This window comes from Lepisosteus platostomus, chromosome 3 (genome assembly GCF_059453375.1).
Source record: "Lepisosteus platostomus isolate fLepPlt1 chromosome 3, fLepPlt1.hap1, whole genome shotgun sequence".
Lineage (NCBI taxonomy): Eukaryota > Metazoa > Chordata > Actinopteri > Semionotiformes > Lepisosteidae > Lepisosteus > Lepisosteus platostomus.
This window is the reverse complement of record NC_142613.1, coordinates 11899401-11913819: the sequence shown is the minus strand read 5'-3', so window position 1 is coordinate 11913819 and position 14419 is coordinate 11899401. Positions and strand designations below refer to the sequence as shown.

Genomic DNA, 14419 nt, shown 5'->3' with positions numbered 1-14419 from the left:
AAATAAGTAGGCAAGACCTCAGCTGCACAGCTCATCTGAAAAGTAACCCATCCTAGGGCACTGGATTTCGAGATGCTGCTCCAGTGGAAGGACTGCCACCAACTAGTCTACCAACGCCATTTACAGCAGCAAAATCCTCCAGTACTGAGCAGACTCCACCTTACTTAATATCTGAGGGGTAGCACCAAATCATAGCAAATCTAAACCTGCATTTGACAAATTCTCAGGGTTTAAGTATAGAGACAAAGTAGAAGAGGGACAAATGTTTTCCTTTAATTACACTAAGGAAATGTTGCTAAAACAATGTGCACTAGGGAGAAACCTATGCATGATGGGGAGAAAAATCACATTGAATTGACAAAACAGGATGTGCAAGTAGGAGAAAACTAACACAAAAGCACAGATGGAAAACAGCTCCTTTGATGTCAATAAAAAGTGTCAGACAACCACACATTTGCCACTTACCTTTAAAAAAAAAAAAGATAGCTGAAGATCAGACATAATGATCAAGATTACCTTGTTCTGAATGTATCTAATAATTTTGAAAAGTCCCACATTTTTTAAGATCTGTACTTTGAAAAGTATTCACTAAATCTCATGAAGCATTTTAAATCTGAAATGTTTTTCAGTGTGGATAAGGCAAACTAAGAAAGGATCAGGATGATGCAAGTTTTGTGCCTTGCCTATTCCCCTCAGCCACGAATGACTGGCTTACCAGCCGATCCCTCACCTTAAATTACCAGCCACTCTTACAAGAAAAACAGCAAAAAAAAAATTAACGCTAATAAATCTACCCATGCCCTGCCAGTTCGCGTGCCAGTGGTTAGAAAAGCTCCTACCCACGTGATGCAGCTGGTTCAGCTCTTCAAAAACGTGCGGCGAGGCAGCTAAGGTTTTTGTTCATACTAAAACCAACGAAAGCAAAAAACCTCCGCCCAGACAGTCTAGAAAAACCACAAAGTGCAAAAAAAATTAAGAGCCAAAAGATTCTTCCTCTATCAGAAATCCCCCTTCATTTGGTTTTTTTAAGGTTCATTACATTTGAATAAATAACTCCAACTCTGCTATAAAAGAGGTCTTCAAACTGTCCATAACTGACCAGTACTCTAACCACTGCGGTGAACCTGAACAGAGAAATCCAGCCCTTCAAACTGGAGAGACTGAAAATGCAAATGTACGTGAAGGCAAAAAAAAAAGGGGTTTTAAGGGACACAAAATGAAAATAAAATCAAGTGCAATATCTACAGTAGAAGAGCATGACCAGTATGTGTAAATCCTGCTGTATTTATCATACAAACAGACCTTTGCCATATCCATGTTTTAGATGGACCCATTGTTTTACAGCACACCACGTCTCATGCACTTAACATGTAGGGTTATGATTGCTGTATAACCACCCCCCACCCATTTAGCCTTGAGGAATTTGCCTACAATAATCAGTAGTTACAGAAAACAATCTCCACAAGGTCATGTAACCAGGTTTACATCAATCAAAAACAGCACAACCGGAAAGCATGGCAAAAGGATAAACCAACTTTCCAGTCGTCAATAAGATGCTGTGCAGCACAGTGACATGCTGCAAATGTGCAACTCCAACATGGCCAAATGCCAAATGAAATCTTCCATCCAATTACAGTAGATTCCTCATCCCCACTCTGCTTTTCTGTGGCTGAAAACTGGCAAGATATTTCCGGTGCTCCGCACTCACTAATTACAATTCCTCTCTTCCCAAAGACTCCCCACCACTACTAGAATTCAAGAGTTCTTGCAAATCCCCTAGAGCGTTTAGAAATTCCGGCCTTCCCCACTTCATATTGTTCCAGTGAGGATATCCTGACTTCCTGGAGCAAGAATAACAAAAGTAGAGGGTTGGAATCCCCATGCAAACATCTGTCTGGTCTACTGTATTCTAATATTGAACAATACCAAGGAATTCAAGATTAGTCACATATCTGTCAGTTCAGGAGAGCAGAGGCATAGTGCTAGTGTCACTTGCACATGAGGTAACAGTTTGGCAGGGAAGCAGAAAACTTTATAAAATGCTAGTTTTTAGGTTACATAAAAACCAGAAAAGAAGTCAGGATGATAGGTGGTCACTTTTTTGGAAGAGCTAAAAGGAAGTCATATAGCATTTAAAGTGTGGATGGAGAATCTGAATTATTTCCAGTGCTACTGCAGAAAGGCAAGTCACACAGCATGTTCAACTATCCCAGGTTGCAAGATGTGCAAGCCAAGTTATCCAGCACAGGTCTTTTCACACTTGCATGTGATACCACATATAGTTAAACGACAAGAGCCTTACAGCCATTTTAGAATACATTCAACTCCTGGTTAAGAGGACAATGATTAAAGATCACAGACCGAGTTACAAAAGAAGCCATGAAATGCATGTACAATTCCCTGTATCATTAAAAAAAACAAACCTACATGACTGCCTTTCCCCCTCCTTGTATTTCTACTGGATTTTAAAGCTGCCTGCTCCAACAATAACCAATAAAAAGCATCAATAGCTGAACTGGAAGAAATGACAAAAGGGGAAAACACATGCCAATGCTTTACTGAGAAGTTTTAAAAAAAATAGTTTGTGTAGCTAGCGTACGGGAAATATCCGAACAGAAAGTTGTATAAGAGCATTTACGATAAAATACTGGTGTTGAGCTCTCCAACATGTTCAGAAATGGGAGACAACACTGCCTTTAAAATTCCAAAACAGCACATGTTGCCCTGACAATCTGGGAAAATTTTCATTTGACTTTATAAATTGGAGTCTTCTGCTCTGGAGATGCATACAAAGCATAGGAATATTCCAGAAGGAGTGATTCAGGAACTGTAGCTGATATAAGGGCAGAATAGTCATCATGATGCCTGGCTCTTTGTTCCAAGTCTCCAGTCCTGGAAAGATCACGTCAAGACATGGTTTGGGAACCAGGAGTTTATACTTACACCAGACTTCAAATTTCAGCTTGTCAGCTAACTGAACAGTCTTGTCTCAATATCGCAATCAAAATGCTGTGTGGAGCAATCGCCAACGCCTCAGAGTTTATCAAGTACAACTGAATCCCAATTCAAATGCACGTCTCCATTAACATCCAGAGAGCACTTCTAATAAACCTGGGAATTTGTAGAAAGAAACTTTGCGTTTCAGTCACAACACGGTCACATACATTTAAATCCATGACTCCTAGAAGAATTTAAGTTATGAAGTTCCACTTCTTCCAGGATGCCATCTTGCCTAAAGAGAAGTTGGTCAAGTGGACAGGGAAAGCAAAAAGGCCAAGCCCCAGAAACATAAGAATCACTTCATCCTGAACCAATCTCAATGAGCACTAGTGCAAGGCTAGCCTGTTTCAACCAGCCACAAATCTCTGGATTGCAAGTCTGAAACTGGCTAAGTAGAGGCCCCCCACTTAATGAGCCGCTCTGGAGAAGCTCCACATAATTTGTGAAATTGGTAGCACGGAATGATGCAAATCAAAGTAGCTTTACAGGAAGATCGTTATTAGCACATGGGAAAAGGGGCACAACCTTTCAGAAAAGGTTCCCGACACACCCAGAGGTGGTATTAGACCACAATTGCACAAGTAGATCATTACTCAACTGTAATTATACTGTACTTTGACACCAGTCAGTGCATCTTCCTCCTAAAGTTCGCCATTTCCAATTTTCACTTCAAGGCTAAGAAACTTGAAACTTCCTTTTTCCCCACCAAAGCACAACAGAAATTACAGACCTGGACTAACATGTATGAACATTTGAACCCCTGTTTACAGCGTCGTCTTTTCATGTCCGAGAACTCCCGTCAAGGATATCAAGCAAAATCATTCCTTAGCAAACATACTGTGCTGGAGTTTGGGAGAAAAAAAGTTACACACAAAAAGATTATAGCTACAAGATTTATGCTTGAAAGAGCACATGTTCAAACTCATGTCCATTTCATTTACAAGTTCTTTCCTACAAATAAAGTTTAAAAGGCATCAACAGCTATAACTCTAAAGAAAAACAACCACCCCTTCTCAAACACTTGGCTGTTTTTCAGCTGAGAAGGCTCCAGCCCAGCCTCTAGCTAAACATCACTCTGCCTCGCCTCGTAAGCAAAGCCTGTTGAAACACAGAGCACAAATTCCACAGCACACAGAGATACAAAACTGTCAGAAAAGTAGCAAAGTTTGCACAGCCTAGACATTATACGTCTCAAGCAAAAGGAGACTGATTATCATACTGGTTTAAAAAAAAAAAAACGATCAAAGTCTGCACAACAGCCATACAGGTCTAGAGCTCCTTTTAGGATTCTTCAAGTCTTACTGCTTTGCCATCTCACAGGTTTTCATGCACAAGGTTTGACTGAAGGGTTCAAAATAATTTGCACTGTGCTTCCCCATATGGTTGGGGAAGACAGAGGACACTACCAGCAGCTTAGCGGATGGGCAAAATGAGAGTTGTAGAATCATACAGCCTTCAGCAACAAAGGAATGAAATTCCTTGACACTGTATGAGGGAGAAAAACTTAATGCAAACCCTCCAAAACCTTCACAGTAGTGCTAGAAGTTGAGGTTTTTAGCAATAAGCAGGGGATGGGTTGCTAATACAGCGTTCAGATACGCCATTGTGGCTTGTTCGGCATGTGCTGGCTCTGCAAAAATTACAGCTCCAAAAACACGTTCATGTCTGCACAGAGGCCAAGAAAAGCTGGGCCAGAAGTACTGCCCTAAAGGCAGGCTACAGCAGGAGCTGGAATAAACTGCACTCACGTACACAGTTATTCAAAATGTGGTTAAAGAGGACAGATTGAGGCTGTTCATCTCCTTTGAACACATGAAATTGTAGAAAACACAGCTGGCATTTAGAATTAACTTGGCAATATGTACAAAACCTGAAAAGGCTTCAGGCAGTAAAAGGCAGAATTTCAAGGGGCTAAAAACTGATGGAGAAGAGGGACTAAAATTATGGCAGGAGAGCAGTATCAATTGGAGGAGTAAAAACTTCCAAGACCTGTCCATACGTCACTGTAAAACAATGCATCAGGGGAAGATGTGGGGGGTGGGGATCTCCCTTTGCAAGGCAGCCCTGTTCCCAGAGGCCCCCCACATGGGAACTTCCTTAATTTTCCTTTACAAAGGATGTCACCATTTAGATGCCTACCTCATTCTTTCTTATCTCTCACCCATCACCATGGCAACACAAGGGGATTCAGAAAGTAGCTAGGGGCTTTCTCCAGAGAATTAGGGATCCCATTCAAAACTGGGGTCACGGCTAGGCTAACACCTACTCTATACATGGTTTAACAAAACCAGAAGACTTTACCCTTCACATTGAGCACTTCCAAGTTCAATGGTACGGGGGTCCATTTTCTAATCGGATGAAGCAGAAATTCATTTGAGGTTACAATCCGGCTGAAGAACTATCAATCCACTAGAAAGAACCCTGGTGTGCCTCAAGGATCTGTGCTTGGTTCCCTGTGGCTCTAAGACTTTCCTGGCTTTTCAATCAGATTCCTGAAAACAGGGTTTGACCAAGTTTATTCCTTCCATTTCAAAATCAAATCTGAGGCCAGGAACACAGAGGAATACTCAAGCTTTGTGGTCCTGTCAATTTTTGTCTCATGTAAAGTGCTCCTCCTTCTTCCAAAATTTCTACATCTACAAGGTAAATGATTTAGAGAAATAAAGCTATCCTAGATTAGGACACCAAGCTTGGTTTAAAAAGAGACCTGAAGAACAGAAGTGCCATCAGTTCTCTATCAGACAAGAAACCTTAAGGACTGTTAGTGCAAGCACATCCACAAATAGGAATAGGAGGCACTCTCTTACACAAAATTAAGGGAGTACAGCATAGAACACATTAAATGAATTGGCTTTTGCATCATTCATAGTTAAAACTTGAGGAAAAGCCAAGTCTTGAGCAAGACTATTTGTAGCCATCCAGCCTAAAACAGACATTAACAGTGGTTATAATTTACGATTACACTTCTGTAACAAGGTTTCAATGATGGTTTGTACTCTGGTAACCAAAACGTTTATCATGTGCTAGTTTTGTAAATTGTCAACCAAGAGGCATCTGGATAGGAAGCCCTCTCCCAGGAAAACTCATCATGAACAGAACTAGAGCACAGGCGTCAAACTCAGCTGTGGAACACTTTTATAAAACCAGATTCAAGTTACACAGCCTGTAGCATTACTGCCATTTCCTGTCCAAAAAGTCAATGGGTTCTGTAGAGCTAAAGGTCCCAAACCCATATTAGGTTTTAGAACAGCCTGGATCACAAAAAAATAAATAAGAACTGCTTAATCACCACACTATGGCTTGCCAAATTGCAGTGTGCAGTTTCAGTCTCTCAGCATTCCTTACTAGAACTTTAAGAGGCCTCAAAAGAGCAATTTGAACCATCTGCTTTTTTCCCCTTCATTTAATTTCTCACTCGCAGCTAAAACCTTGTGTGCTAGCCGGATTTCTCCTTTCTCAGTTTTATGTGCCATGATAACTGGCTATGACCCGAAACCTTTCAAAAACGAATTGCTGTAATGTGCGCCTGTTTAATGGAGACTGTCGGAGTGAAAACGCCTACTGAAGAGGCAGTCTGTACGCCTCCCCATCATGTTTCAATGGCAAGAATCCTCAAGAGCTGTGTGACGTTTTAGAACACACACCAAAGGCAAATAACCAAGGCAGAAATTAAAGTGGTAGGACTTAAAAAAAACACAAAACCCTTAATTCTCTCAGCGAAAGGTACAGGCAAACCAAGATGAGTACCAAGTGCCGAGGCTGAAAGTTAATTGGACATCAATAAAGATTTGGCATTTGCTTGCACATTATATTTACTTTTGAGGTCTTTCAAAATGTAGACGTCCACCGATAGGCACTAGATATACCCAGTTTCTGTTCTGCAGACAGAACATTGCAGATCAGTTAGGTGGGGCTCTGTTGTGGCTTTGCATTTTAAAATGCTAAGAGGGAGGGATGTGTCTGTATATCAGGGAAGGGGGCGGGTGACACTACATTTGACTTACATGGTTGGCAGCACTTCCCCTGCCTCATTGTGATCCCCAGCACTTCAAAAAATTTCACTGCACCTTTAAGCGCAGCTCAAAACTAATGGCCCAACACCATTGTAGTCTAACTGTGAAGCTAAGAACTAAGTAGGCAGCCCTACTGAAAGTGGCACTATCCTCCACAAAAGTCTTCAAATCAATATCGCAGTATTGCGACCAGGGCTCCTTTGGAATTAAAAGCACTAGCTATATAAATGCAATGAAAACACAGCTGAATGCAGTCAGCAGTATGGTGGGTTGCCTACCAAACAAGGAATATAAATTTAAATATCGAGAAATCTGAAACAAGATCAAATAACACCTGCTTTAGACTTTGCCTCAATGAAACCTGTTAATTGAATCTAAATTAAAGAAATCAAACATGGATCACTTTGTGGCCCTATACCTACAAAACTCCACAACTGGAATAAGTAAACATTAAAGGTCAAATGGTTAGCATGTGAAAAACGCAACAACCCTTCTATATTAGGTTAACTTGAAATCCTGCTACATGGTTTATGCTGGTACATAGTAACTATGGTCAAGTGCCTAGTTTTGACATCCAACTTATAGTTGGCATCACACTGCACCTAGTTTGCATGGTCTCAGTGAGAAATTAGCTGAAAGTCATGATTTGGGATCCATCTCACTACTCCATGGGCCAGAGAAAAGACAATACGGTCTCTTAGTAGCTAAGGGAACGACTGGAGCTCCCAATCAAACTTAGGTACATTTGCATTTCTTGTAGTACTAACCCTTAGGGTGAATCATATATTAAAACTTTTTTTGATCTGACCACTATATTGCATATAAACTGCAGAAAATGGAATTAGGTACACAAACTGGACTGCCACTCCAGTAGTAGACCTCCACGTTACTACAGTTTAGGTTTATAGTGCCGTGGAGATGCCCAACACAGCCTTCATCATTTCAAGGAATACTAGTCTTCTAACTCAGTATTTCTATGTTTAGCCTTGAAATGGTACAGATGCAATGCATTAGTAGATAGATGCAGTGCTTCACAGTGGGGCAGTAGTAGCCCCACTTCTACAAGACTTGAGCTTCAACCAATGTACTTATAATTACAAGTTCACTTCAGAAACATTATTCAAGATAAAAAGGGAAAGCAGGTTATGGTTGCTCATTCGCAAAGAACAGTCAATCAAGTGAAATACTTCTCCTGATGTCTACACTGTGACCTAATAAGACTGCAAAATGCTTAAATCTTTATTTATGGTGCACACCCCTGGCATTACATTTTGAAATCTGGATTTTTTATCAATTTGCGTGGGGACAATGCAGTTAATTCTGTGCAGTTAAATTAAAAAAAAACATGTAAGTTGCAATTTTCAGTGCTTCACATCTGTTACATAAATGTAAAAGAGGTAGTGAACTCTAGTTCTAAAGAATCTCCTGTCCACAGTGCTAGAGCGTAATGGTGTGAAACCAGCCCATGTGTAAAGGCTTGTTAAGCATTTCCCAGTATACGCTGCACCAACCCCACCTTTGAGAACTGCTGTCTTTTGCTCATAAATCGTCCCTAAGGTATTGAAGAACGTAAAAAGTCTTTAATAGAAACCACGTGAAGTCCTTTTTATTTAAAAAAGTGGGAGGGACCCCTTTGGATTGCATAATTCGAATTGACTTAATTTCGATTTTTGACTTTATGGAACGTGTTCCTAATTTACCACATTTAATCAAATATCTTCCTATCCGTATATCACCCACGGCTCAAGCCAGGTTATTAAAAAGCTGTGCCTTCCATTTCTTGGCGCTTGCCTGTAAAGAATTCCAACAGTAAACTGAGACCCTTCCAAGTTCTGCGGTCTACCCACTTTTCCCCTCCTTCAAAACTAGGAATGGTTAGCAATCCTGGGCTCAGCCGCACACATGGAAAGTAAATTTGCAAGTTGATTTTCTCAATACTGAGTTGGAAGATTGCCAGCCAACCCCAGCCACATTAGTACTGCAAAGCTTAATGAGAGACCAGTCAAGCAATGTACCAGTACAGTACACACTTCAGGCTATTTGCAAACGTACCTGGAGCTCCAAATCAATAGGCCTTCCCTTGTACACATGAAAGACTAGGACGCGCTAATAAAGGTTTCTGGACACATTCGAAATCAGAAACTAAAGAAGCTACCAGACTACAAAAACGACAGGATTTATTGTCGCCCAGACAACTATAAACTCTGTGAACTCTATCAACAAACTGCAGAAGCGGGTGCATATCCACTCCCTAAAACGCAGATGGTGAAGGGGTGCAGTCGCCTGCACTCAACTCAAGTGGCAGGGGCGACCACTTGCAAAAGTAAAAGTAAAAAAAAAAAAATCAAGTGTTCGGTGCGCGAGTAAAGTTATAGGCGCACTGCATGATACAACTTGCATCCAAGATGTCAGTTTTTAAACCTCTTCCGCAGTAAAAAAATAAGTCTTGAAGTTCAAAGGCACAGCCTATTCTCGCGAAATGCGGTTGACAAGTTGCATATCCCTTTCACAATCTTACTCCCTCCCCCTTTTCCTCCAGTTACCCTCACCGTAGTTCAACAATGCTCCCTGTAATCTTTGCAAGCACGCACTCACAGAAAACATGCCCCTTCTCGCGCTCCAGCGGACAGATCAAGTTCAGCCTCGTCTCGGTGCTCACAGCTCCAGCATTTTGAAACAAGTAAAATACCGTTACGTGGAAAATATTAAGACTATGCGCCGGCAAACCTTTGTGCGTATAGTAGTAGCTAGCAAAAAGATGTCGAAAGAAAAGAAACACGTTCAGCAATGAATGAGCTTTTCTGCAACAACTCAAACGTGCCACTTTTGTCCTCCCAAAACGCCCTTCTAGTGTTACTTAGCCTATATGTTTGAGAAAAGTTCAAAAACGTCCTTAATAACTGAACAAACCAATTTTTTTTTAGCTGGAAACCAAAGTATTTCGAGCTATTTTGCTTGTACGTTTAGACAAAAGGGTTAAGCTTAACAATTGCTATAAAGTAACGTGTTTCAAAAAAGTATCACGATAAAAGTCTGGTATTGTTGCAGCAACCGGACACTTTCTCCGTTTTTGAGAAAAGCTTTCAACGACAAAAAGAAAAAAAACACTCCACTCATTTTAATATAAACAGACACGCACACTACTACACACATATAGTCATTCACTCATTAAAACAGAAAAGCAGACTTACCAATAGACACCAGCTTGATATTCTCTTTATCCAAGAACTCCAGCGCCACGGACACGTTTTCCAGCTGCATTTGCCTGAACGTGGGGCGTTGGTTGTACTTTCGGAACATCTTCTTCTGACTCAGGACCTCCAGCAAACCGATCAAACGGAGACCGTCGCTCAGGTCGGTTTGGAGGTTGGCGATGCGCTTGTTCACGCACTTGAGGTGTTCGTTGCACCACCTGGTGAAGGTGTTCTGCTGGATCTTCTTCCATGGCGCGTCTTCGGCCAGGTCTTTTTCCGTAGCGGGCATGTCTGCGTCCTTGTCGGCGAGGGCTGCGTTCGAGACGGCGGCGGAGCTCGGAGCGCTAGACTGATTGAGTCGTGGGTGTGGACTGCTCATTTTTAATGCCTCTTTTTTGGGTGGGGTCAGTTCCACTTCCTCGGAGCTTCTCTAGGGTGGTTCTAATCAACGAAAGTGAGAGGAAAAAAAAGTTTGTGTTAAAGAGCTGCAAAAGGGAGCATTCTTATATTGTTGCTCAGAGGGGGGGAGTTTTTTAAAAAAAAGATTCGGGAGAGGCGAATTTGAATAGGAATTGAACTGAGAGGGGGAGTGTGTTTTCAGTCAGTGACATTCTTCACGGGCAGGGAATTATTGGGTTCTAACAAGCTTTGCGGTTTTTGTCTATTGTAGCAAAGCCTAAAACATGAATATTGATGTTTCTATATTAATGTTGGTTCTATTCTAAAAATCAACAGCTAAATAAGAGGCATGTAAACCTTTGTGTTTTCTTAACTTGAATGCCATTTCGAGACAGAAAATCAGCTTATTGTATTGTGATTCAAAGGTCAGACAGTTTGCATCACATTTCAATGAATTCACAGATTAACGGTCTCAAATGGCCTTTGAAATAGCTCTTTGGACACGTATATAATTACACTCAATTGAAATGCATGAAAGGCTTAATGTTTTGTTTGCAATAAAAAATGTTCAAATAATACTGTTTTGAGATGCAAAGACAAATAATAGGCCTAACAAATCCTCTCTCAGGTTAGCACAGTACGTATCATAGGTTTATCATCTTTGTAATCTATTTTTGTGTTTACTGTTTCCAGCCCATATGTGGTTTGATTTACAGAGTTAGTTTTTTTAAGATAAGAGATCATAATCCTGCTCCAGGAAAGGTGATAATTTTGTTTATTAGTAATAAAAGCAGGAAAAGATAAGCAAATAAAGAAAATGTCTGTTGCCAGAGTAAATACTACAGCAGACTCCCACTGGGTGTTCCGTGAACTTGAACTGGGTGGTGTATTCACTTCTAGGGCAGGAATGGCCAGTTCTGGCGCTGGAGAACCAATATTCAGCAAGTTTTTATAGGTCAACTTTAAATCATCAATCTGAAAAGACACGGGTGGGTTTGATTTATTTAGTAAGTTAACTGATTCGATTAAGCAGGAATGGAAAACTTGTGCTTAATAACTACAGGGTGATGGAATGTGGGCTTCAAATAATTTCTTTAGAAATCAAAAATTTAAAGATGACCCATAAAACCTCCTGGATTGTGGCTCTCCTGGACCACGTATGGCCATCCCTGTGCTAAGATAGCTCAAAGTTGAATAAGATGTCCATGATGAATTGTCTATAACACAAGCACCAATCATATATTAACATACTAGGTTACAAAAACATGAAAACTAAACCAAGCACCCTCAAACCGGGGCTCCCAGAGACATTTGGTTAGCTTTACCTTATTACTCCCCACCCCTGAGACACATGGAACCACAATGCAACTTCATGTCAATCACTGGGGATATCACAATGCAACTTCATAGAACCACTGGTGATGGTGTTATTCTATTAACATTGATTCATGGCTGTCAGACAAGCATGAAATCACTTCATGGTATCTCCATAGCTAGTGATGGGATCGAACCTGCTCTTTCTGAAAATGATTCAATTTCAAGTTGTAAAGTATCTGTAAATTAATGACCATTGATAAAGCCAAGCTAAAACTGAACAGCACTGTTATAGGGGTAAGGTGCCAGTATAATTTTGGTACTGTTATGAGCCCGCTGAAACACAACAGAATACTGTAGTTACAAGAGATTTTCAAAACAGTTTGTTTAAGAGGATCAATTCCTTACCTTTTTGAAAGTTATTATGTATACGAGTCACATTTCTATCCACATTAACATAAAGAGGGTCATTGAAGTGCTTTATATATGCCATAGTTGTATAAATCCGTAGATCAATATTATAAAGCGTAGCACTACATTGAGCAGAGTCATCTTATGCGACAGATCAAATTTAAATGTTAATAAAAGAAGACTTTAGTGTAATGGCTCGACCATACATATGTAAAATAATTATAATCATTCGTTGTATTTATATAGCACTTTGTAACCCACACAGTTGTGTTATTGGGGGGTGGGGGGACTCACTTCAGTGTAACAAACACCTGGGTGACACACGGTTGGCCTCTTATGCACCAGCAGCCCAGTGACACAGCAGGTCATGTAGAGGGGTGAGAAACTGCTTCACTAATTGAGAAAGGGGAAATTTAGAGGATGCCCAGTTGTGCAAGTCAGAACACCAGGGTTATCACCCATACTGTTTCAAGACATGACAGGGCATCTTTCATCATAAACTAGTCAGGATCTTGGTTCAACATCTTATCTGCAGGACAGCATCTCCTATACAGCCCTGTGCCTTCTGTCACCATATCGGGCCATTGGTTTGGAAATTCAGACCAAGTGAAAAGAGGGCCACTTACTGATCTTCCAATGCCACGAGACACTGAATTAACTTCCTTTTGAACTCAAACATAGTTGTGAGAAATTAGTTGGGAGAACAGACGCAGCGACAGTGAGCATCAGCTCATAAACATTGAAAAAAATCCTGTAAATGTAGTCAGATTATGAGCCATTTTATGGTAATTCAATTCATTTTGTCCATCGGTATGCCATACAAAATGTATAAAGTGGTTTCTCACAGAACCTTCTGCTTTTTGTACATTATCGTGCAGTTAATTGTTATCTTGTCAGTCTGGCATTAATCATCAATAAGCAACATAAAGTCAACTTGTTTCATAATTTTAGTAATGCACACCTGAATTACAGTATCTGTTGCAAATGACAGGTGAAGCAGATGACTAATTGTTAGGTCTAATACCCTATAGCAACACACACCTGGGTGTCTTTGAATTAGAATACAGTACATATTGCAGTCATAGACAATCTGACTGTGATATTGATGTTTTTGGAGTAGTCCCATTAGGGGTCTTTAGCATTTTGAGATCTTACATTTTACAGCATGAAATGTGGTGGAGAACGTTTTCAACAATGATGAAGATAAGACTGGGTATTTACAGAATGCATTTGAAATCTCAGGTGTATTATGCTACACGATTTAAAAAAAATCAAATACACTAGATAATTTTTGTATTTTATATATACCAAACACATATTTGAAAACAAATTAGTTAATTTCTTTTAAATGAATTATCTTAAATATAGTTCTCTTATAATCCTACTGTTTTCCCACTTTTGTATTTTAGAACTCACTTTCTTGGCCTATCATGGCATTTAATCTGAAACAGGAAAGCAGAATCAAAATCACATCTGTCTAGGATTTGCTATTCTTACATGGGCCTCTGTACTGCTTTCCACAACTCTGCTATTAACCATTGAAAGTTTAAGCAGAAAGGTAAAATGACAGACTATTTTTAAAAGTAATAAATAACACTATAATTTGAAGAGCGACCTGGAGAATCAGTTTTACATTATGTAAACTACAGCGGTTTTTAATCATGATGAGCATGTTTAGCACGGCAGGACCCTGCTGTCACGACAGCTTAACTCAGACAATAGTAAAGAAACATTATTGTATTTTTCCCTGGACTGGATACCACTGTCTGTATGAGTCGTTTGGCTCCGATTCATTTCCTGTTTTTTTTTTACTTCACTTTGCTTTATCAGCCTGAAATTCTCATCTCCATACCACAGGCTACGGAAGATTTATAGACATGTTATATTATGTCTCAGTTCTAATTGCCCCAAGGGCTAGTAACCTCCTTCCAAGTCTTTTTTGCTGTAAGCTAGCTGTATGTTCTGGACTCTCTCCCAGTCATATAGTTTTAATTACCAGGCCAGTCCACCTCCCAAAATATCAACCATTACCAAGCACAGGCTTTCACTCTCCGGTCCAGACATTCAGGTATAACCGTAAGCCAGTAC

The 14419-nt window shown here is 40.2% G+C and overlaps 1 protein-coding gene across 8 annotated transcripts in view; it reads right to left on the bottom strand.

The window, feature by feature from the left end:
• flna (filamin A, alpha (actin binding protein 280)) overlaps positions 1-14419 on the bottom strand; it is a 71556-nt gene that overhangs the window by 48978 nt on the left and 8159 nt on the right. For all 8 annotated transcript variants that reach the window (XM_088627040.1, XM_088627035.1, XM_088627037.1 and 5 more), the window contains exon 2: positions 10205-10648. In XM_088627040.1, coding sequence (XP_088483166.1) covers positions 10205-10586 — 382 coding nt within the window. In that variant the 5' untranslated portion in view covers positions 10587-10648. The remainder of the gene's footprint in view (positions 1-10204; positions 10649-14419) is intronic.